Source organism: Bos indicus x Bos taurus, chromosome 16, assembly GCF_003369695.1.
Source record: "Bos indicus x Bos taurus breed Angus x Brahman F1 hybrid chromosome 16, Bos_hybrid_MaternalHap_v2.0, whole genome shotgun sequence".
Classification (NCBI taxonomy): Eukaryota; Metazoa; Chordata; class Mammalia; order Artiodactyla; family Bovidae; genus Bos; species Bos indicus x Bos taurus.
Genome location: NC_040091.1, coordinates 79548006 through 79572352, shown reverse-complemented (window position 1 = coordinate 79572352; position 24347 = coordinate 79548006). Strand labels below are relative to the sequence as shown.

At 59.7% G+C, this 24347-nt stretch overlaps 1 protein-coding gene and 1 pseudogene across 6 annotated transcripts in view; one reads left to right on the top strand and one right to left on the bottom strand.

The window, feature by feature from the left end:
* LGR6 (leucine rich repeat containing G protein-coupled receptor 6) overlaps window positions 1–24347 on the top strand; it is an 87894-nt gene that overhangs the window by 39384 nt on the left and 24163 nt on the right. For 3 of the 5 annotated variants that reach the window (XM_027565878.1, XM_027565875.1, XM_027565873.1), the window contains exons 5-6: window positions 18571–18786; window positions 22235–22306. In XM_027565878.1, the coding sequence (XP_027421679.1) occupies window positions 18571–18786; window positions 22235–22306 (288 nt within the window). The remainder of the gene's footprint in view (window positions 1–18570; window positions 18787–22234; window positions 22307–24347) is intronic. The other 2 variants (XM_027565877.1, XM_027565874.1) reach the window with 1 other exon arrangement.
* LOC113906995 lies at window positions 13175–14091 on the bottom strand (annotated as a pseudogene). The gene has a single exon (XR_003515056.1). The product of XR_003515056.1 is annotated as a biogenesis of lysosome-related organelles complex-1 subunit 2 pseudogene (transcript).

Below are 24347 nucleotides of genomic sequence, written 5' to 3'. Positions count from 1 at the left end.
TCCAGACAACACGGTCCTTAGCTCCGTCCAATATTAGAGGAGGTGTTGCTGGGCCAGCGGCTCAGCCGTGAATCTGCCTGGAGCCAAGAGCAAGGACTTGCAAGAAACTGTGGCCAAACGTGAGCTGCCTCGAAATAAGTGCCGACAGTGTTCGGGTTTAGAGGAGCCCCGGCATCTGACTCAACTGTGGCTCTAGGATGATGGGATATTAGTGACGCCATCCTGTTCGGATGCAGTTAACTGGAATAGTACAGTTGAGTCTTGTTGATAGTTTATGGGGTCGTCGGGTCACAGAGCTGCTGGTCTCAGGGCCTGGCAGCTGGCTTCTGAGGTGAGCGGGAGCTTTGCAAGGCCTGGGGCCTCTCTTGGCTGGAAGAGAAGCAAAGCTCCATGAAAAGCTCCCTGCTGGGCTGAGCCGGGAGAACGAGAGGTGAAGAGTGGAGAGGAAAGGACAGCCTTGCTGGGAGGGGAGGGGGCTGAGCAGAGAGAAGGCTGTGACCTGGGTGTGCTCAGGTGCTCAGTCGTGTCTGTCTCTTTGCGACCCCACAGACTGTAGCCTGCCAGGCTCCTCTGTCCATGGGGATTCCCCAGACAAGAATACTGGAGTAGGTTGCCATGCCCTCCTCCAGGGGATCTTCCCGACCCAGCAATCGAACCAGGGTCTCCCATACTGCAGGCAGATCCTTCACCGTCTGAGCCATTAGGGAAGCCCAAGAATACTGGAGTGGGTAGCCTATCCCTTCTCCAGGGGATCTTTCCGACCCAGGAATTGAACTAGGGTCTCGTGCATTGCAGGCGGATTCTTTACCAGCTGAGCCACCAGCCCCGGGGGCTGGATTTGGAGAAGGCAGTCTCGGCTCAGCCTAGTGGGCAGCCTGGAGGAGGCTGGTCTGCAGGGAGGGCCGGCCCTTTTGTGAGGCCAGGCAGGACAGAGCCTGGACCACAGCAACGGCCCGGGAGGGGCCCCAGAGAGTGCGGCTTCTCCACTCACCCCCGCCCTCCCCTCCCCAGACCTGCCCCCTGTGTGCACCATCCCTAGCTGAGTGCAGCATCCCTAGCTGAGCTGGGGCTTAACTATATCCTGACGCACTTTGTTTTTAAAAAATATGTTTTTGTTCTGATTCATTGTAGAAAATTTAGAAAATACAGAGAATATGAATAAAATGGAAACACCCACAATCCTGCCACCCAGACACGACGCTTACTATCACGCCGTCTCTCTCTGAACTCTCGTTCTTTTAAGCTCACCCTTCCTTTGTGATGTGCTGAATCTTCACAGATTGTGTTGGGGCCTGATCTGTGGTTCCTTGAAGACTGGCACTGGTGTAGTCGTTTTACCTTTAAGTACTTTAAGAATTTGAGATATAATTCATATAGCATGAGTTGCTCTTTAAAAGTAGACACCTGAGTGGCTTTTTTTTTGTGGCATGTTTACAAACTTGTGCAGACATTACCATCTCTGACTTCAGCGTATTCTGGTCTCCCTGTCCTGGTTAGCTCTCCCTCCCACGACACACAGCCCCTGAGGCATCCATCTACATGCTCTCTGCGCTTGCCGATTGTGGACATTTCTCATAAATGCAGTCACACAAAATGGGGCTTTTTGTGTTTGGCGTCCTTCATTTTGCATGTTGTCAAGATTCACCCACGTGGGTATCCGTTAGTCTGTCAATTCAGTTCAGTCACTCAGTCATGTCTGACTCTGTGACCCCGTGGACTTCAGCACGCCAGACTTCCCTGTCCATCACCAACTCCCGGAGATGGTGCCATCCAACCATCTCATTCTCTGTCACCCCCTTCTCTTCCTGCCTTCAGTCTTTCCCAGCATCAGGGTCTTTTCCACTGAGTCAGTTCTTTGCATCGGGTGGCCAAAGTATTGGAGTTTCAGCTTCAGATCAGTCTTTCCAATGAACACTCAGGACTGATTTCCTTTAAGATGGCTGGTTGGATATCCTTGATGTCCAAGGGACTCTCAAGAGTCTTCTCCAACACCACAGTTTAAAAGCATCAATTCTTTGGCACTCAGCCTTCTTTATGGTCCAACTCTCACATCCATACACGACCACTGAAAAAGCCATAGCTCTGACTAGCTGGACCTTTGTTGGCAAAGTGATGTCTCTGCTTTTTAAAATGCTGTCTAAGTTGGTCATGGCTTTTCTGTCAGTACTACTTTCCTTTTTAAAAAAAGTCTTCATTCCTCTGGCTGCACTGGGTTTTAGCTGCTGCCCTTGGGACCCCAGGACTCTGCTTCTCTGGGTGGCTGAATGATATCCGCTGTGGGGTTAGCCCAGGTCTGTTTACCTGTTGCCAGCTGGTGGACGTTGGGCTGTCTTCATTGTTTGGTTTTTGTGAATAATACTGGTGTGAACACCTGTGCAGATGCGTGTTAGTTCTCTCAGGTGTACAGCCAGGAGTGAAGTTGCCGGGCCGCGTGGTGACCGTGTGGGCGGCCGTGGGCAGACCTGCTAAGCCGCCTCCCCAGGTGGGCACAGCGCCCGCCGTCCCCCGTGGCGCCTCTGTCGGTTTCCACACTCGCTGCCGGCCGCGTGATTACGGTTTCCTCCTGGGTGTGAAGTGGCGTCTTGTGGTTTTGATTTACACGCCCTCGTGACTAATGGAATGGAACCTCTCCTTACGTGCGTACTGGTTGCCTTGTTTGGAGAAACCTCTGCTCAGAGACTTTGACCATTTAAAAACCTGGGCTGTCTTTTTCTATCGTTATTTAGAATAGTTCTTTAAATATTCTAGACGCTAGTACCTTATCGGATGTGCGGCTTACAAATATTTTCTCCCATTCTGTGGCTTGTCTTTTCGTGTTCTCGATACCGTCCTTTGAAGAAGAAAAGGTTTGATTTTGATGAAGCCCAGTTTTTCTGCGTTTTGTTTTTGTACTTTTGGCGTTTTATTTAAGAAACTATAGCCTGATCCAAGGTCGGGAAGATTTACGTTTTCCTCTAATAGTTTTATAGTTTTGAGTGTTTGATCTGTTTTAAGTCCATTTTTGTATGCGGTGTGAGGTTGAGGTTCCATTTCCTTCTTTTTCTCGCAGACGGTGAGCTCTTTCAGCAACTGTTTGATCACACCAAAGGCTGTTCTTTCCCCATTGAACTGTCTTCAGTTTCGTTCAGTTCAGTCGCTCAGCCGTGCCCCACTGCTTGTGACCCTATGTGACCCCGTGGACTGCAGCGCGGCTTCCTGTTGACAGTCAGCTGACCACAAGTGTGTGAATTCACGGGCTTCCCAGATGGCGCTAGTGGTGAGAGTCCACCTGCCAGTTCAGGAGACAGAAGAGACACAGCTTCGATCCCTGGATCAGGAAGATCCCCTGGAGAAGGAAATGGCGACCCACTCGAGTATTCTTGCCTGGAGAATTCCATGGACAGAGGAGCCTGGAGGGCTACAGTCCGTGGGGTCGCACACAGTCAGACACGACTGAAGTGACTTAGCATGCAGCACGCACGTGTGAGCGCATTTCTGGATTCTCAGTTCTATTCATTTGACCTGTCTATCCTTAGGCCAGGGCCATCCGGTCTTGATGACTGCAGTTTTGTTACATAAGTTTTGAAATCAGAAAATGTGAGTCCTCCAACTTTGTTCCTCCTTTTCATGATTCTTTTGACTATTCTGGCTCCCTTGCATTTCCAGATGCATTTTTAGGATCTGTGTCAATTTCTGCAAAAAAAGAGAGGGAGGACACTGGGAGTTTTGATCGGGTCCTGTCGAATCTACAGGTCAGTCTGCGGGGTGTTGCCATCTTAAAAATCCACGGATATGAGATGTCTTTCCATCTATTTAGATAGTCTTTAATTTCTTTCAACGTTTTATGGTTTTCAAAGTATGGACTTTGTACTTTTTGTTGAATTTCTTCCTAAATATTCGTGTTGATGTCACTGTACGTTGAATTGGTTTCTTCCTGATTGACATACACGGTGCTGTGTTGGTTTCTGGGGTGCAGCAAGTGGGCCAGTTGTACAAGCACGTGCACACGTGCACACATTTCTCGTAACAGACTAGTGTACGACACTGCAGACCGTTCCCTGTGCTAGAAGGAAGTCGTCTTACGTTATATATGTGTTTATCTATTTTATATATAGTAGTGTGTATATCGGAGAAGGCAATGGCACCCCACTCCAGTGCTCTTGCCTGGAAAATCCCATGGACGGAGGAGCCTGGTGGGCTGCAGTCCATGGGGTCGCTAGAGTCGGACACGACTGAGTGACTTCACTTTCCCTTTTCACTTTCATGCACTGGAGAAGGAAATGGCAACCCACTCCAGTGTTCTTGCCTGGAGAATCCCAGGGACGGGGGAGCCTGGTGGGCTGCCGTCTGTGGGGTCGCACAGAGTTGGACACGACTGAGAGACTCAGCAGCAGCAGCAGCAGCAGCAGCAGCAGTGTGTGTATGTTACTCCCAACCCCCTAACGCATCCCTCCCCTTTGGTGACCATGAGTGTTTTCTGTCTCTGAGTCTGTCTCTGTCTTGTAAATAAGTTCGTTTGTATCATAGTTTAGATCCCACGAATAAGTGATATCGTATATTTGTCTTTCTCTGGCTGACTTACTTCGTTTAGTGTGATAATCTCTAGGTCCGTCCATGTGGTTGCTGGTGACGTCATTTCATTCTTGTAAAGGCTGAGTGGCATTCCATTGTGTATGCGCACCACATCTTCTTTATCCGTTCATCTGTTGGACATTTAGGCTGCTTCTGCGTCTTGACGTTGCAACCAGTGCTGCGGTGGACACTGGGGTGCGTGTGTCTCTGAGTGGGCTTTGTCTGGATATGTGCCCGGGAGTGGGCCCGCAGGCCCACATGGCAGCTCGGTTCTTAGTTCTCTGAGGAGCCTCCACACTGCTTTCCAAAGTGGCTGCACCAATGTACATTCCCACCAGCCGGGAAAGAGGGTTTCCTTTTCTCTACACCCTCTCCTGCGTTTATTATTTGTAGACTTTTTGATGAGGGCCGTTCACTCTGGTGTGAGGGGATATCTCATTGTAGTTTTGATTTGCATTTCTCTAGTAATTAGCAGTGTTGAGCATCTTTTCATGTCCCGTTAGCTGTCTGTGTGTCTTCTTTGGAGAAATCTCTGCTCGCTTTTTGTTTGGGTTGTTTGTTCTTTTGTTACGGAGTTGTATGAGCTGTTTGTTTATTTTGGAAATTAAATACTTGTCAGTCACATAGTTTGCAAATAGTCTCTCCTAGTCTGTAAGCTGTCTTTTTGTTTTGTTTATGGTTTCCTTTGCTGTGCCAGTGCTTGTGGAGTTGGTTAGATCCTGTTTATTTTTGCTTTTATCTCTATTGCCTTGGGAGACGACCTAAGAAAACGCTGGTCCAATGTATGTCAGAGAATGCTGTGCCAGTGTTGTCTTCTAGGACTTCTATGGTGTCATGTCTTATATTTAAGTCTTTAAGTCATTCCGAGTTTATTTTTGTGTACGGTGTGAGAGTGTGTTCTGACTTCATTGATCTACATGTTCTGTCCAGCTTTTGCAGCAACACTCACTGAAGGTGAATTGTTTTCTTAATTTCACTTTTGGATTATTCATTGCAAGTGTGTAGAAGTACAGTTGGGTTTTGGTCTTGATCTTGTATCCTGCAATTTTGCTGCACTTATTTATAAGCTCCAGTAGTTTTTAATCACATATTTTAATGTTTGGGGTTTTTGGCTTGTTTGTTGTGGTATTTCAATGTTTGATAGGGAGAGTTCCAGCCCATGTTTCTGCTATATTGTGCTTGTCTGTGTATTTTATAACGTGGACGTGAAAGTGTTGGTTGCTCAGTTGGGTCTGACTCTCTGTGACCCTCTGCACTACCGCCTGTCAGGCTTCTCTCTCCGTGGCAAGAATGGTCTCTCCATCCTCCAGGCAAGAATGGTAGAGTGCGTAGCCATTCCCTTCTCCAGGGGAGTCTTCCTGATCCAGCGATCAAACCCGGGTCTCCTGCACTGCAGGCAGATTCTTTACTGTCTGAGCCACCAGGGAAGCCATTATGACATGGACTTTAGTTTTAATTTGTGAAGATACACCTAACCCCAGCTCCCAAAATCCCATTCAGTCTGTTTTCTGATCCCTCACGTATTTGAGAATATGTTTTTGTGGACTTCACATATACTTGTCAAGCTATCTGAAAGTAAAGTTCGGGACCATTTTCCCTTAGGGTGCTGTCAGTGTGGCTCTATTTTCCCGGCACGTGGTCGCCAGGAAGGTCAGAGACTGGCCTCACTGATTTGGTCCTTAGAGAGGAGCATGCGTCTTCTGTATGAACGCTTACAGGAGTTGCTCCGTTTATAGAGTTTAGCCAGAATGTGCCCAGGTGTGAATCGCTTTTCCTTCAGTTTGTCTGGAACCCAGTAGACATTTGTAAAGTACATTTTTTGCAGCTTTGACAGATTTCAGAAATTACAGCTGTCGCGCTTGTTCTCCAGTCATTTCCAGTCGCCCCTCGCAGCTTCCCTGCCCGCCCAGCTCCGCTTGCATCCTGATTTCTCTTTGAAATCCACCTTTATTTCTCGCGTCCTGTGCTGCTGCCCCTCCGCATCTGCCGTTCCTCCCCCGTGCATTTGCTCCTGTCTCACCTACACCGTTATTCCTTGTACCTTATTGATGCTGATGAACCACCTGCTGCTTATTCCCGTTCAAGGAATAAATTATGTTTAGAGATTGCATCTTTTCCTGGGTTTTGGGATGCTATTATCATGTTCATGTTCTTCAGAATTAAAAAAAAAGTTGTCGCTTCTCTTTTTAATGATTTTGTTTAAACGTGTAACATGACATTTACCGTCTTTGTGTAGTCAGGTGTGCGTGCGTGGCATGACGCGCTTCACATCCCTGGGTTAGCATCCCCACCGTCCGTCCCAGGCCTCCTTCCATCCTGCGGAACTGAAACTCCGCACCCGCTGCTGCTGCTGCTGCTAAGTCGCTTCAGTCGTGTCCGACTCTGTGCGACCCCATAGACGGAAGCCGGCTGAACCCTCACTAACCCTGACCCCCGCTCCCAGCCCCCACCCTTCCCCTTCCGCCCTGTGAATTTGCCTCTAGGGAGCTCGCTTAAGCGGAATCACAGTTTGTCTTCTGTGTCTGGCTTATTTCACGTAGCATCCCGTACTCGGGATTCATGCCCGTGGGAGCTGGTCGGAGTTTCCGCCCTTTCGGGGGCGGAGGCGTTGTCCGCCGCGTGTACGCAGTCGTGTGCTGGGCGCGTCCGGGTCGCTCCCACCTTCCGTGATTGGTTATTTTACTTGGGCCAGAGCACGTGTCAGATTTGGTCGCATGTTGCTTCTGGTTGGGGTCTGAGCTTTCATCTTCTTCTGTATCTTCATGAGTGTTTTACACTTTGCTCTGTTGTAGCTGAACTTGCTTGACTGTTTTGTGGAGAAGGCGATGGCACCCCACTCCAGTGTTCTTGCCTGGAGAGTCTCATGGACGGAGGAGCCTGGTGGGCTGCAGTCCACGGGGTCGCCAAGAGTCGGACACGGCTGAGCGACTTCCCTTTCACTTTTCCCTTTCATGCATTGGAGAAGGAAATGGCAACCCACTCCAGTGTTCTTGCCTGGAGAATCCCAGGGGTGGGGGAGCCTGGTGGGCTGCCATCTATGGGGTCGCACAGGGTCGGACACGACTGAAGTGACTTAGCAGCTTGACTGTTTGACCTGTTTCTGGGGCCAGAGGAGAGGCTTCAGCGTGAGTGGGGCGGGAGCTCAGGGGTCGGCCCGAGGCCTGAGAAGACGCCGCGTGTGGGGGACCGGCCTCGTGGGGAGGGGCCGCGGCCCCTGAGGGAGAGCGGGGGCGGCCCCACTCTGGGCAGGGGGCAGGGGTGAGTGTCCCGCGGGCGCCGGCGCAGGGGAGAGACATTTCCCCGATGCAGTGAAGGCCGCGCCCTCCCGAGAAGCCAGCGCGGGAGGGTCACTCCGCGGAGGCACTCTTAAAGCCCCTGCCTCAGGGTCCGGAGGGGGCGGTGACGTCTGAGGTTCCGGGGACACCGGCAGCGTGCAGGGTCCTGAGGCCGGCCTGGCGGGCTGCGTCACAGGGGCCGAGGACAGGGTCACGGGGGGTGGGACACGGGGCGACTGGAGGCCTGAGCCGGGGAGACCAGCCTGCACGTGGGAGGTCCCGAGTCTGCATGAGCGGACAGACACATGGACGGACGTGGACGGGCCGGCAGACAGAGGGGTCGGTGGGGGGACGGGAAGTGGGGCTGGGAGGAGCGGATGGACGCCACGCAGCTGCGACCTGCTAGCTGTCACCCTGGTCCGCGGGAGTCGGGGACCTGCGTCAGGGACGCAGAGCCGATGGCCTCCCCCGGTGCCCCCGGGCACCCTCTGCTCGGTCCCGGAGGCACAGTCCGCCGGGGCTGCCCAGGACGCTGCGTGTTGCTCAACCTCTGACGTCACTGCCCCTCCCAGGGGGCGGGGTGTAGGAGACCCCGGGGCCCCTTCCTCCACCGGCGCCAGCACCCTTGCCGAGGGCGGGCACCCGGGTCCCGAATGGCCGCAGGACCGGCTAACGGCTCTCTGAAAGCCAGCCTGCCCTCTGGATCTGGGACGGTTGCCTTTCATGGTCCCCACCCCGGATTCCGGGATTGTCACCCACAAAGCTGGCCTTCTGCCCGGATCTGTAGGTCTGTGTCTTCTGGAGAAGTTGGTAGAGGCTGCCAGGCTCCTCCCCGCCTCCGCCTGGAGGATGGATAATCGTCTTGATACACTGCTGCGATTAAACACACGAAATGGCCCGGAGGCGCGCTCAGGTGTCCCCTTTGATGTGCACAAAGGAAGCGCTCTCCGCTCCTGGGCTTCTGGCCCATCCGTCACTCTCAGGGGTGGAGGGCAGGGTAGCGGGGCCTTCGCAGAGCCTGGAGGGCAGGTAGGGATTGGCTTCATCTTAATAGTCTCTCTTTGATCTGCTGGGAGGTTGCCGGCGAGGGGAAGGATCTTATTAGGTGGCATAAAAAGAACTGACGAAACCGCTTTCCTCCGACAGACTCAGATCTTCCTGTGTAGGGCGAGGCGGCGTGGTGTCCCCACCCCCTCTGTTGGGTGACCCCGCACCCCCTCTGTTGGGTGGGGACCCCACAGCCCCTCTGTTGGGTGACCCCACCCCCCGTTGGGTGTCCCCACAGCCCCTCTGTTAGGTGGGGATACCACAGCCCCTCTGTTGGGTGGGGGCCCCTCTGTTGGGTGGTGTCCACACTCCCCTCTGTTAGGTGGGGACACCACAGCCCCTCTGTTGGGTGACCCCACCCCCCATTGGGTGTCCCCACAGCCCCTCTGTTGGGTGGGGACACCACAGCCCCTCTGTTGGGTGACCCCACCCCCCGTTGGGTGTCCCCACAGCCCCTCTGTTGGGTGGAGACACAGATGGAATAAGAATCCCTTTCCTGCACCCCCCACTCCCACCCACACCTGCAGCAAAGCGCAACTGAATTTCTGGGGGCCTAGTCATCAGTGTCCACTCTGCCCCCGACTCTCTCCATCACCTCAGGGCACTTCCCCTTGTGGTGCTGGTCCCAACCCGCTGGACTCAGCATTGCACACGTGGGAGACCAGGCGAGGGGACCCCTGAGACCTTGTCTGTGGCTGCTCCCCAAGGGACCAGGGCGGGAGGGCAGGGACCCCGGGTCCCAGGCCACCCACCTTCTCCGGCTCTGCTCTCCGTACTCTTGACGTTGACCGTCCCTGAGCCCTCCTCCTGGGTCACAGGGTCCCTCTCAGCTCTCACTCCACGAAGGTCTCTTCATGGCACGCCATCCTATGAACAGTGGGGACGCACCCCAAAGCCCACCAGAGCAAACCAAAGCCACACAGATTGAAGGCCCCCTCGACGAGTTTCAGGGAGCGCACACACTGGTGCCCCAGTGGCCTTCGCGTTAATCAGAGAGGAGCATGGTCATGGGCCAGGGCCCAGCGCTGACCTGGGCCTGCCTTCGACACGCACGCTGAGCATGTTCCCTGGAGCCCTGTCCTTTTGGCCAAAGCTCCCTGAGTTCCAAGCCTGTGTCCCCGTCCCAGAAGTTTCTCTCAGAAAGCTGTCTTCTCCGTTAATCTAAAGGCTGCCAAGTAGCGCATACCTGGATTTCTAAAGTCACCGCGCGCAGCTCCCGTGCCGGCTGCCTCCCCGGTGGCTCAGTGGTAAGAGTCCACCTGCCAGAGCAGGAGATGGGGGTTCAATCCCTGGGTGGATCCCCTGGGGAAGGAAATGGCAACCCACTCCAGTATTCTTGCCTGGGAAATCCCGTGGACAGAGGAGCCTGGTGGGCTGCAGTCCGTGGGGTCACAAAGAATCAGACAAGACTGAGCGACTGAGCATGCACAATTTCCATATTCTGAAAGAGGACTACCGCCCCAACCGGCAGATTTAGTCACCCTGAAACGCGTGTGGGCCGTGGTGGGAGGGTGGCCACCCAGAGTGTCCGCAGGAGGCCGCACGCGTGCTCAGCCAGGCCTGTCCTGGCTCAGAGGGCACAACCAGGAGCCGTGTCTGCAGAAGGCCCGGCCTCCCCTCCCAGGCCCGCCCCTGAGCCCAGGGGCTGTCCTCCGCGTGCTCCTGCCCCCGAGCCCCGCGCGCCCCAGGGCACGCACCCCCTCTGTGCCGCGTGGACACAGCCTTGCACGCTCACGCCACGGCCGCACCTGTTGCTGCTTTCTCACCTTCATGCCTCGAGCCGGGGAGCCCCTTGGGATGGGCACTGGTGTGTCCTAAACAAACAGGCTGGGTTCTCAGAGCTGGTTGCTGCCAGGCATGTGTGTCGATCCAGGTGAACTCACCGTAGAGACAGTTCCACAGGCACAGCGGCCTCCCCCCGCTGGTGGAGGGCCCCGGGGGCCGGGGGCAGTGGCTTCTGCTGCGCCGTCTCAGGCCCAGAGCAGTCCGCCTGCCCCCGGCAGAGGAGAGGGCCTGGGAGCCCTTCGCCGCCCCACCCTTGGGGCTGGATTGGAGGAGAGGCTCAGAGGGTACCCCGGGAACACTCTGGGGTCCCCTCCTCTGGACTCAAGGCTCAATGGCTACTCCCAGGGCAGACATGCAGCCTCAGCCCCGGGGCCCCTGCGGGACTGGCCTCCGCGGCCCTGCCCGTTCTGGTCAGGGGCCCGGCCGGTTCACAGGAGGCTCTGCTCCAGGCGGCCTGGCAGCACTTGGCCTGTATGGCTGCCGCGGCGTCTGCTCCGTGCAGCTGGGGTGGGGAGGGGCCCGGCTGGGGGTTGGCGTCAGTGTGTGTGGGGCATTGTGTGTGTGCAGTGTGTGGGGCGTGCGGCCCTGCTGGGGGCCTCAGGAGGCGCTCGCTGTTCCTCGGTTACCCGCCTGTGTCCCCTGACCATGGCCTCTGCCCCTCAGGAGCCTTCTCTTCGGGGGGCCCTTGGCTTGTGCACCGGGGCCCCACCTCCTGCCTGCCCCCCTCCCCTCCTGAGTCACTGGGGGCCCACCGCCTCACCCTCAGGCCCTTCTCTCACCCCCGCAAGCTTAGCCCAGGCACCTGATCCCCTTCCTGCCTCGGGCTTGCTCCTCCTGCCCTCCTCCAGCACTGCCCCTCGGGAGACCCCTCCCCTGGGAACCAGCTCAGATGTCACCTCCTCCATGAGGCCTTCATGGGTTTCCCGCAGGCAGAGGGCAGGCCCCAGCTGCAGAGCATTTCCCACACACTTGATTAAGTCCCAGCCATGGGTTTGGAGCCACATATTCCTTGCTGCAGGCGAGGAGGCAAACACGACAGCCTTCCAGGTTCTGGGTGGGGGGGGTTCAGTAGGAAGTCGCGTGTGAAAGGCTGGCCTGCCTGGCGAGGATCCCGCAAGGGAGTCGATGGCCGAGGTCTTTGTGTTGCTGATTAAAGGACAGACAGTCCAGGAGCTTCTCCAGAGACAGGCTGTGTGCAGCTCATGCCGGAGCCCAGCACTGAGCCCAGGCTGGCCTGGCACTCAGAGCCTGTGAGCGCTTAGTGGATTCAGTCAGGCCACCAGGCTGCATTTAATCCAGCCTGACCAAGCTGAGGGCTACTCAGTGACTGAACAGAGATGAGGGGACTTTGGGGGGCCCGGTGCTTAGTGGGGGCACGCCAGTGGCTTTGTGGGAGCTGAGTGAGAGCAGAGAGGCCTTCGGGGGCAGGGTGTGGGGAGGGGGTCAGTGTGCAGGGGCACCTCGGCGTGAGCTGGCCGTGTCTGCTTGGCCCCAGGTGGGCCAGCCCTCCTGCCAAGCTCGCCCCCCGGGAGCCGAGCGCCCTCCTCCCAAGCCCACCCCGCCGGGAGCCGAGTGCCCTCCTCCCAAGCCTGCCCCCCGGGAGCTGCGTGCCCTCCTGCAGAGGCTGGCGCTGCCAGCGGTGCTGATGAGGGCGGCCCGGGCATGTCCTTGCCGCCCAGCCGGTGCCAGTCTGTCCCCAAGCCCCCGCCTTCCCTGTGGCCGGCCCCCAGCACCCGCCGCTGCCAACGCCGCCTCAGGCACAGGGTCACTGCTCCGAAGTGGATGCTTTCTTTCTCCACCGTGAGGACCTCCCCCAGCGCCTCCCTGCCCTGCCCTCCCTTCCTTGGCGAGGCCTGTGTAGGCCCCATGTGCCGTGGGTACGGGGCTGGGCCCCGGGGCCTCCAGCGAAGAGGCTGCCCTTGGTGTGGCTGCAGGCTGGGGGTCAGCAGTCTGGTGCCCCGGAAGGGGCCCCGTGCTTAGGGCCTCCTGCCCTCCTGAGTCAGGATGGCCTCGGGGAGGAGGGTTTCTGGTTCAGGGAGCAGGATGCTCCTGGGTGTCCCACCCAGTGGCTCCCCGTGGCCACCCGGACTCTCGGGGCTCCCTGCCTGCCTGCCCTTCTATGTGTGCGGTTGGAGGGCTGCGTGCAGGGAGGAGGCGGCTGCCCACAGGGACTCCTCTGTGGGAGCGGTGGGGCAGGCCCAGGAAGGGCCCCGCCAGGCTGGCTGGGCCACGGCGCTGCTCAGGGCGAGGGGCAGCCCCAGGGGAGCCCTGGGAGCGCCGGCTAGAGGAGAGGCTGGCTGTTCTCTGAGGGCCGCCGGCTTCAGCCAGTGGCCGCTCCTGCCCTGCTGCCCTGCGTTCTCTCCTCCACGTGCCTGACTTGGAGCGGGAGAGGCCCCCCGCCCGGAGCAGCGTGGACTGGAGCCTGCCCTGCCGCCCTCCGCCCTCCCCCTTCCTTGGGTCCTGCCGGCCTGCTCTCAGAGCTTGGGGAGCAGGCAACGGGCCTTAGCCTTTTTTTGTTTTTGTTTTCCTTTTTTAATTTAGAATCTTGTTAGCAATACATTACATCCTTGATAGACAAAAACCACCTTTTACACAGTAACTCAAAAACCAACCATTTAAGAAAATAATACAGTAATCAACTGCTACCAGGGAAAAGAGGTCCTCTCATTTGATTCTACTGGCAGGCCCAGGTTTATCTGAACTTTGAGAAACTCTTTGTCCTGAATGGATGATGAAGCATTCAAGTAAAAGGTAAGGAGTTATAAGTGTTGAGTTTCTGAGGATTCTGCCTCAAAAGAAGTTCCTCCAGGGATAGCCACAGTTCTCCAGTTTACTCCAATGTTGCGATGTTTCTGGGACGACCAGCGTAGTTGCCTTTTGAGGAGTTTTCACAATTCACCAACCTGAAGATTCAGGTCTTATAAAACATTCTTTCCACATTAAAAAAGACTTTGTCCCCATAGTTGTTTTTCATCGCTTCTCCAGCTTCTTGTACTTGGCTTCCAGTTTTTTGAATATGCATCCAACTTGTAGGCTGCCTGCTCAAGAGCTGCTACTTGCTCCTCAATTATGTTGATCTGATCCAGATAAGGCTGCAGTCCAGCATACTTCTGGTTTAAGTCCTTTAAGTTTCTACTAATGTTTATAGCAATATCTTTCATTTCAAGATACTTCAGGCTGGTTAGTTTATTCATATTTTCCAGGAGCTTATAGTCTTCACTGGTCGCCGTCAGTTCCCCAGTCAGGTAAGTTGCCATTTTGGAGAACATGTCCCGGCAGAGCTCATTTATGTCAGCCTCAGCAGGCTCCTTTGCTTCCTCAGCAGTCTCCACAGCGACATCATCTCGAACTGGCTCCTCGCGGTGGATCGCGGGGACACCCTCGGCCGCCGCCGCCGCCGCCGCCATGCCCTGCCCCGCGCTGCTTCCGGTTGTCGGGCCTTAGCCTTTTGAATGGATCCCTGGTGACGGGCGTGTCAGCTGGTGGTCCACTAGGACTCCCAATCTGTTCCTCGGGTCTTGTCTCTGACTGAGATCTGGTGGGATATAGGGAGGATCAGAGAAGGAAATTCCAGAGGGTCTGTGGGGTCAGTCTAGGGCTCTGTGGGCTGCAGGGACTCTGCTTTCTGGGGGGATGTGGCCCCTGGGCTCAGAGGTGCTTCCTGGTAGGGAGCCAGGCTGTGGAGCGGCGCTGAGTGTGAGTCCAGCCCGGCCACTGACCCGCTTGGGGCAGCCCTCTCTCCTCCTCTGGGCTCCGGGCCCCTCGGGCATGGTGGGCGAGGCTGGTGGCTCCTTGAGCTCCGAGGGAGCAGGACCCGAGTCTCCACCTGCTCTTCTGGAGGCTGTGGGTGAGTCAAGTTGAAGACGGCCACCTGGAGCCTGGCCCCCACCCCCCTCGGCTGCCCCGGCTCCTGGCTGGGGTTTCCCTGAAGGCGCTGTTTGTCCTCACGGCCAAAACCACCAGGAGGATCTGCAGTTGCCAGGTCCCCCGCCCCTCCCTGGGGTCCCCCGCCCCTCCCTGGGGTCCCCCGCTCATCCTTGAAGTCCCTGGCCCCTCTGGATGTCCTCCTTGTTAGAAGGAAGGGGTGCTGGGGGGTAGCCTCTGAGCTGTGCTTTGTGTGTGAAGTGAAGTGAGAGTCACTCAGTCGTGTCCGAATCTTTGTGACCCCATGGACTATACAGTCCATGGAATTTTCCAGGCCAGAATGCTGGTGTGGGTAGACGCTCCCTTCTCCAGGGGATCTTCCCAACCCAGGGATCGAACCCAGGTCTCCCGCATTGCGGGTGGATTCTTTACCAGCTGAGCCACAGGGGAAGCCCAAGAATACTGGAGTGGGTAGCCATTCCCTTCTCAAGCAGATCTTCCCGACCCAGGAACTGAACTGGGGTCTTGTGCACTGCAGGCGGATTCTTTACCAGTGGAGCCACAGGGACGCCCCCACATCAGGGAAACACTGTGTGCATTTCACCTGAACAGTCTCTCAGATGGGTAGTGGTCAAACTAGTCCACTGAGGAGACCCAGCCAGAGGTTAAATGAGGGATGTGTGCCTGGATGTGTCTGCTCACAGGACCCCAGGGGAGACCTGCCACGTAAAGCGCACACTCGTGGGACCTACGCACTCTAAGGAGTTATTCCCACCGACTGGGCCCAGGGCAAGGGCGTGTAAGTGGGAACAGTGACATCTCAGGGTCCTGGGTGTCACGGAGGGGGTGCGTCTCTGCCTGGGGGGCCAGACGCCCTTGAGAGGCAGAGCCTGAGAGCCAAGCTCCAGCCCACTCGGCCACCCCCGTCCCGCAGTTGCTGAACCTTTGGATTTGACCTGAGCCGTCTGAGGTCTGTGCTCACTCCTGGCCCACGGTGGCCCTGTGTCCTGCCTGCGGCCCTCGCCCGTAACACCCTGCCCCTCTGTCCTGGTCTACTTCCCACCTTTCCTTAAGGCCCTTGGCGTGGGCTGTGATCTGGGGGGACTCGGGGCTCCGCTCACTGCCCAGTCTCTGGGAAAGCTGGGACGAAGGTGCCGCCCCCCGGGGTCTCCAGGGTGTGAGGGGTCTCTGGATGGGAGCAAGGTGGGGGAGAACCCCCACAGCGTGGAACGAACATCTGAGCGAGTCACAGGTGCACTCATCCTGCAGGAAGGTCTGCCCGGGTCCCCAGGCTGGGGGCCGCTCCCCTGCTGTCTGTGAGCCCCGCGGCCGGGAGGTGTGGGGGATTCTCCCTGGAGGGTGGCCTGGAGCCCCGGGCCTGGGGTGATGGGTGTGCGGACCCCAGAGCAGAGCCCCAGCACAGGAGGAGGCGCCTGGCTCACTGTTCAGGCTCCCCTCCTGTCGGCGTCACTCCCGCCGACCCGAGCATCAGCAGACACCGCTGCACTCAGCACTCAGTGGATGACCTGCGGTCGGGCTGGAATTCAGGTGCTGACTCGCCGGTCTGGGACAGGGCCTCAGACTCTGCCTTTCCGCCGAGGTCCCAGGCGGTGCTGAGTTGACAGTCGACGGACCACCTGCCAGAGGAAGGTCTGAGGCACCCAGCGATGCCATGGAGGGGATGGCGGAGCAGGCGTGGCCAGCCTCCTCGACGGGGTGGCAGGCTTTGTGTGAGCGGGTGAGGAGCCTGGGCCGAGGCCGGGGAGGCGCAGGGGCAGGGAGCACGTGCTGCGTGCCTGCCGACCTGCACGGTGGTTAGAGGTGTGTCTTGTGGAGCCGCCGCCAGGCTGGAAGCCCAGCTGTGCCGCTTACTGGACATGTGATGGGGCTGCACGTGGCTTTTCTCCTTTGGGAAATGTGAACCTCACAGGTGAGGATTAGACAGCCTGATGCATACAACGCCCCGGGACTCAGTGGGCTCACTCTCAGTACCCTGGGCCCTGAACGCTGGCAGGGAGGAGGTGCGGCCACGTGGGGCCGCGGGTGCTCATCCCACGGGCCTGCTCTGCGAGGGTCTGTGATGGACCCTGGGGTGGGGCGAGGTGAAGGGCGCGTCCGTGTGGGGCTGATCAAGGCGCCCGGAACTGCCAGCTGATGGTCCTGTGCGAGGGAGCCTGCACCTTGGCTCCTGCACCTTGGAGGGGCAGGGACATCCCAGGGCCGGGCAGCAGGGGCACCATCAGGAAGGGACTCTCCAGGGACCCGACCCTGCAGTGGTCGAGCTCACCCTCGAGCTCCCAGGACGTGCCCATGCCCGCTTCTGGGTGAGGGGCTCGTGCAGAGCGCCAGTCCCTTTGCTGACATGTCCCCCTCTGGAAGGGCTCCTCCCTAGCACCGGAATCCTGGCCACGGCTGTCTTCCCTTTTTAGGGTAAAGCCCTTCCTGGCTTCCTGTTTCCCTGCGGCAGGGCCCCTGAGTCCCAGCCCCGCCGGCCTCGCCAGCTGCCCCTGCCCTGCTCCCTCCCACCCCTCGCCTTCCTGAAGGCCCTCGTGGCCGCTCGTAGCCCACAGGCCTCCCTCTGCTGTCCCCCTCACTAGCTAACTCCTCCTCGTCCGGCAGGCCGCTATGCGGCATCCCCTTCTCCTGGGGCCCCTCCTAACGCGCCCCTGGCCGTCACATTGCTCTGGGACTGTCAGCCTGGCCTTCCCACTGATGCGGAGGGCAGGGACAGAGCTGATGCTCGTCCAGCCCTTTCCCACCTGCCTGTTCGTGGAGGCAGATTGCAGGCCCCCTCAGGCCTTCTGAGCCAGGCATCCTGGGCGGGGTCTTAGAATTTGCTTCCCCCTGTGGCCCCCAGGTCAGTAGCCACAGTTGGGCCATCAGGTTCTGGGGACAGTGACCAGAGGGACAGGCCCTTACCGAGGGGCTTGTAGCCGTCGGGTCAGGTGTGACGTGCGTGGAGGTCTCTCCCGCTGCAGGCTTCAGGGCCTGTCTCGGTCCGTTTGCCCTCTCATCCGAGGCTCCAGGGTCGGCCTGTTCACCCACAGCCCCCTGCTGGCTGGCCTGGCGTTTCTCCCAGGGATGGGGAGGGCACTGGTGAGCAGCTCAGAGCAGATGGAGCCCTGCTGGCTGCTGGCGCGGGCTTGTGCTGCTGGGGCGGGAGAAAGGCCCCCCACCACCCAGCACTGCAGTCGTCCTTGGGGCCAGGATGAGGGGGCTTGGGGCTGTGTGGTTGGGGTCCGGGGTTTCCATGACACAGGTGCCACATGCCCACGCGGAGGACCGGGCCTCGGTGCCAAGCCCCTCAAGGCAGCAGAGCCCACGGGCAGCTCCATGGCCACCGGCCAGCTTGCCTCAACCCTATGGGACCAGCTGCCGGAGGTGGGGCTTCAGCCCAAGCCCCAGCCCAGGAGGCACGGGGTAAAGGCCTGGCGCAGTCCTGAGAGGCCGGGACGGGCTGCTCAGCTGGCAGAGTCCTCCTGAACTCGTGTCCGAGGTCCTCCACCTCCCTGGACGCTCTGCTGTGGACAGGCTGTCCCCTGTCTGCCTGTCCGACATCCAGCAGTCCCCATAGGCATCAGCCAAGCAGGGAGCCCCGTCTGACAGCTAGCCCTTGAGCCGGGGGGCAGTCCCAGGGGGCAGGGGCACCGTGATCTGTGTACAGGGGCCAGGCGCCGGGGAGCAGGGGCGCCGGGGTCCGGTGCCAGGGATTGGCTTGCGGCTCTGAGAAGGTCTTTCCTGGGCTGTGTCCATGGGTGGAACTGTCCCCAAGTCGATGGGGACCATGGTTGCTTTCCGGCCCTGCCTGGAGCGGACGGGGCTGAGAGCCAGCGTCCTCAGAGCAGGGGAGCCGCAGCACAGACAGGGAACCTGGGCATGAGGGGTACTGTGGTCCTGGGCTGTGGACCAGCGCTGGGTCACCAACAGGGATAAAAAGCATAAAGGGCCTCGGGCTGGAGCGGAGGGGCACCCGGGACCTGAGGAGCCGGGCCGTGGAGCCCGGGGGGCCCGCTGCCCCGGCCCAGACTCTCCCTGTCCCCTCCCGCAGGCGCCTGGATGCCAACCTCATCTCCCTGGTCCCGGACAGGAGCTTCGAGGGGCTGACCTCCCTCCGCCACCTGTGGCTGGACGACAACGCCCTCACCGAGATCCCCGTCAGGGCCCTCAGCCACCTGCGCGCCCTGCAGGCTGTGACCCTGGCCCTGAACCGCATCGGCCGCGTCCCTGACTACGCCTTCTGGAACCTGTCCAGCCTCGTGGTGCTGTGAGTGCCCGCCGGCTTTGCTCAGCGGTGTCCCTGGGGTTCCCGTGGTAAAGTGAGGTGACCGTTCCGGGCTGTCAGGAGGCCGGGCGGCACTGGAAGTGCTTTGAGAGGCTGGGAAACGAGTTCAGCTGCTGTTTCCTCTGCGGTTCTGTGCACAGGTTGTAACTGCCACGCTTGGGAGCGCACTCCGGGAATGACTCACCGCTCTTGATCGGTGACAGGCGGGTGCAGCGTCGTGCTTTGGTGCAGGGCTGGGATAAGTTCCCTTCATCCGCCAGCCTGGAGAAGCAGCAGAGAGCCTGCGCTTTGAGTAAAGAGCAGAGCGCTGCTGGGGGAGCGCCCCAGGAGACGGTGTGCCAGGCAGGGCCTGCGGCCTGGGGCTCACTGCCCCCCCAGGACCTGCGGGCACGGGTTAGCTCCTGGCTAATTGCCGTGGACAGTTACTGAGTTCGTAGGGCAATTACCCAGGGCTTGGCGACTGTGTGTAATTGCTCTGGGTTACAGACTTACTGCCACGGGAATGTCCAGACTTTGTGAAATGGGCGTGAGGCCTCCTCTGCTCTTGGAAATCTGGTTTGATTTTCCAAACCAAGGAGTGGACAAGGCTTAGTTCCTTCTGAGAGAGGGAGGAGCAGCATTTGTTTGTCTGATTCTCTGTCCTGGGAGACGGGAGACACAGATGAACTGCTCCAGAGCCTCATCCTCTGTCGGGACGGCCGCAGCATCCTCCCTGGGTGGCCGTGGGTTGGCAGAGGGCGAGCAGGACGGGAGCCCTGATCCAGCTTAGGTGATACCCCTGTGACGTCCTGATGCTCCCTGCGAATCGTGGGTCTCTGAGAGACGGAACTCCTGGAATGAGGGGTCCTCACGGTGGGCCACTGACTGCTGAGCAGCAGGAGCAAGTGGGAGCAGGAGCCACGTCCTGCGGGACCTGCAGAGCCAGGAGTGAGCTCCAGCTGCTGCCCCAGGCCTGGGGGAGTGGCGGGGGCACTGGGAAGGACAACAGTGCCGCCCCGGAGCGCAGGACGAGGGTACTGGGTGTTGAGTCAGCCTCGGCCCGGGCGCAGGGCGGCCGGAGCAGCTGGTGGGGGACAGGGGCCTGCGGGGTGGTCCTGGCTGGAAGGACAGTTTAGAGCTGGATGGGTGAGGAGCAGGGGACAGGCACTCGGCAGGTGTCGGTGAGGACGTGCCGGCGAGTGGGCCAGTGGGGCTGGAGAGGAGGCTGGAGAGGTGAGCTGGGACCTCGGAGCGCAGGTTTGACTCTGGCCTGCCAGTGGGGGGCCTGGAGGTGGGAAGGGGCCCCAGGAGGGTGACTGCAGGACACAGAGGGACACGGGAGGGCGGAGGCAGACGCACCGGCCTGAGGGACATTGTGGAGGAAGAGTCAGGGTCGGAGGCCAGGGTCTGGTCGAGGAGTGGGGTGCAGAAGCTCAGTCCGGGATCTCAGGTCTCCTAGGGGCAGGGGCGGGAGAGCTCAGGAGAGCCTGGAGGCCCTGATGCCGCCCTGAGGCAGGAGAGGGGCTGCTGTGGCTGGAGGCCATCCAGGGCAAGGGGGCTGCAGGAGGCTGCCCAGGCCTCCGGGCTGGCCTGCAGAAAAGCGCAGAGGAGAAAGATGGGTGCTCGAGGCTCAGGCCAGAGGCATGGGTGACCAGCTGACGGAGAGGGGCTTCCCTTCAGCCCGAGCCCTGAGCCTTCATCAGGCCGCCCTGCGGGGACCCCTGGAAGGGCCTGAGTGGACTGCAGTGCTGGCTTGGGTGTGGGTCTCATCCCTTCCTCCAGACCAGAAGTCCCAGGAGGCTGGGCTGCCAGAGGCGCTCAGGACGCCAGGGTTAGTGCAGTGGTCTGCAGGCCTGAGGCTGGACGTGCAGAAGCAGGAGGCACTGGGATGGCAGAGTGGGCTGGAGACGAGCTTCAGTGGGGTGGGGGCACAGGGAGAAAGGCTGAGTGTGCTGAGAGTTGGAGGAAGTGGGGAGGGCCAGGGCTCACTCCTGGAAGCCGGGGGCTGTGTTCCCCCATCAAATTGGAAGCCCCTGCGGAGTCTGGTGCCTCCTGGCGGAGGAGCGGGGAGCACGCAGTCCCTACCCGCCACGCCTGCCACCCTGCTCCCTGAGCATCCTGGAGGCCAGACTGAGTCCTTCCCTTGTTCGCAATTTCCTTCTCCTGCCCAAAGATATTTTTTAATCTTTGAACTTGAATGGCTTCACTAGACTATGACACAGTGTGGGATTTTCTTCATCCAGTTTTCCTGAAACAACACGTGCTTTTCACCTCCGGATTCCACTCTATTTTGGAGGGTTTTCTTCTGGTTGCGCTTCTGAATACGCCCTTTGTCTGCCTTTGGATCCGGCCCCAGAGCCGTCAGCGCCCGCGTGTGACTCGCAGCCGTGGCCTCTCAGCTTCTGGTGTCAGCTCAGGCGTTCTCTCTGACCCTGTACCGCTCCCTGCTGCAAATGTATTGACTAGTTTTTCATGATGTAGTTTTGGTCCTCGATTCACAGTCTACAGCCTCCTTCCCCGCCATTTAAAGTGCTGCCTCTGGGGTGCTCATGGGCTTGCTTTGCGGCAGAAGGGGCTGATGAGCGTCCTGCTGCCCCTTGCCCACGACGGCTTCCTGCGGGCTGCGGCTCAAGCGGCCCCCTGCGGGCTGGGGCTCCAGCGGCCTTGGCTGCTCCTAGTTTCCTGCTGTGTGCTTGCACGGTTGCCAGCTGACACCTTTTCCTGGCTCCCCCTGGGACCGCTGCATTGCCAAGGGCCCCCTGGGCTCCCCCCAGACTGCAGCTTATGGGCTGGGACTGTGGGTGAATGAGGGTCGCCTGCCCACAGGTGCCCGGGGCCTGGTGTGTGGGGTGGGCCCCGGTGTGTGGGGTGCTGTGCAGGCAGGGCTCCCTCCGCAGGCTCAGGCTGTGGGAGATGCGCGTTCCCTCCCGACAGAGGTCCCCCTGGGCTCAGCTCCGGAGGAGCCTTCATCTCCTTCCCTGCCCCCCACCCCCCGGAAAGACACCCTGCGTCTCTCCAGCTCGGGGGCTCCCTGGAGCCGTCTCAGGACCTTGTCTTCACAGCTGGGCCTCTGCTGAGGGCCCGGCGCGTTTCCGCGGCCTCGGCCTCTGCTCTGAGCCTCTCTCCGTCCTTGCTGTGCTGCTGCTGTTACAATATTGGGCTGGGGTGGGGCCCGTTTCCGTGTTAATGCTTGCACTCTTTCCATTAGGAATTGGGAGAACGTGCTGTGGTTTACTTTCAGTTTGCTCTCGACCACGGGAGTCTCTCCCACACTCACCACCCCCGCGCCCGAGGCCACGCCTCTGGCTTTTTCCTTTGACAGGAAGCGGACACAGTGTAGCCCGCGGTCTCCAGCCTTGGAGACCTGGCTGTTCCTGCTTGAGAGCGTACGTCCCCCACCCCCGCCATGCGGCCCTGGGTCCTCCCCTGACACGCCTCTCCTCCCACACAGGCATCTCCATAACAACCGCATCCGGCATCTGGGGGCGCACAGCTTCGAGGGGCTGCAGAACCTGGAGACCCTGTGAGTGCTGCCGACGGCCCGAGTCCCGATGGGCGCGGCCTTTCCCTGGAGGGTCCCTCTCAGAGGGCGCCCCCCTCTTCCTGGGGGAGGGGCTGTGCCCACAGGGAGACCAAAGCCCATGAGATCTGAGATGGACGTGGGGCTTTGAGGAGAAGCAGGAAGAATGAGGGCCCTGAACCTGGAGACAGAAGGCTTGGGGAGGGAGCGCGCTGCTGATGGAGTGGGGCGCGCCTGTCAGCGCCCAAGCTGTGGACTCTGGGGAGGCCGCGTGACCCCACGTCACGTCCTGGATCAGCTCTGTCCAGAGCGTGCCCACGCCCTCGGCGCCCCCTCTGCGGTCCCGCCACCCCACGGCTCCCGGGAAGGCTGCGCCTGTCACCCACAGCGGGGCCAGGCCTGGGAGGTCCCAAGAGTGAGCCCCGACTCACGGGCCAATGTTCTTGCCCCCGACACCCCACCCCACACACGGAGCCTCATTCCTGAGGTGAGGGCTTTCCCGCATCCAAGCAGCAGAGGAGACAGGCTGGGACCAGCAAGCCTGGGCTGCGGGGAGTGGATGGGACACGGGGCCGAAGCGCAGGGCTGCCCACCCCAGCCTGCCTCCCGCGAGGGCCACTGCACCAGCCTGTGGTCAGGAGAGCCGGCCTTGCCCGGCTGGCCGCCAGGGGCAGGTGGACAGTTGACCAGCATGGTCTAGGCCCCTCGGTCGCCGTGCTGGGCTGTGGGCATCTGCAGAGCTGGTCCTGGACTTACTGTCCGTGGGCAGAGCAGACCTTGGGGGTTGACCGAGAAAACACGCCCAGGTCCCGAGCTGGTCCAGTCTCTGGGCCCCGTGTGAACTGCCTGCTGTGTGCCCGGTGCCAGCAGCCCCTGGGCGGTGGGGGCAGGCAGCCAGCAGCCCTGACTACCGTGCCCACAGCCCCCTCCCTCGGGGACCCGGAGCTGGGAGGCAGGTTTGGAGCCATGAGGCGCCTGCGTCGGGGGAGGCCTGTGTCTGCCTGGCCGGTGGGTGGACGGGGAGCTCTGCTGGGAAGTCGGCTGGGAAGGGGGCCATGGTGGGTGTGCGTTCCCTCTCGAAAGCCAGCTAGCGGTGGTTTCTTCACCATCGGGGCGGCGGCCTGATTCTTTCTCAATGAGCCTGGATGGCAGTGCAGGGCATTGGGCTCAACCTGCCTGGCTGGGCTTCAGAGCCACGGGTGGCGCCCACCTGCCTTTCATCTGCAGCGGAGCCAGCCTGCCGCACAGACCCGGGGCATGCACCCACTCTGTGGAGGGCACGGACCGGCTGAGGGACCTGCTGCAGGGGCAGGACCGCCCGGCAGCAAGGCCTGCAGTGTCTCACCCACAGTGACGCCGACCTTCCAGGCGCATGTGGACTGAAGGAGAGCCGTGGGGGCTCTGCTGGAGCTGGCGCCCCCGGGCACCAGCGCCCCTGCACCCCACCCCAGCCGTGAGCTCAACACCCTCCCACCCCATCCCTGAGAACTGAGTTCTCCTTCCAACGTTTGCTCTCCCGTTGAAAAGGAGGGTGTGTTCTTGTCCTTTGTCGCCCAGAGTGCTTGTTGGGGGGCCAGCTAGACAGCCAGACGTGGGGGGTGGAGGGGGAGGTTGGAAGCGGGAGGAGAGGAAGTCAGACCTTGAACTGTTGCGTCAGTGGCCTGCTCTGCAGCCCCGTGGTCACCCTGGGGCGTCTGTGCATGGCTCTCTGCAGGGCCGAGGCTCCGCCACTTAGACCCTCTACCAAAGCTTCCTGGCCCGAGCTGCAGCTGGGCTTGAGCTGTGGGCTCCTCTCCAGAGAGACAGCGGCCCCCAGCTCTTCCACCCGGGGAGGGGTGGAGGGCCAGGTGCCGAGACACACACCCACACACACACTCCCACACACACCAGGGCGCATGGCTCGAGCACTGCACAGGGACCCTGTGACCACCTTGCTTCTGTTGTGACCTCTGCTCTGGAGGCCAGATGCCCTGGGCTCCACCGCCCACCCGGGTCTTCCTCTGCCAGCTGGGGCACCAGAGCAGGAGCCCCCTGCCCTGTGGGC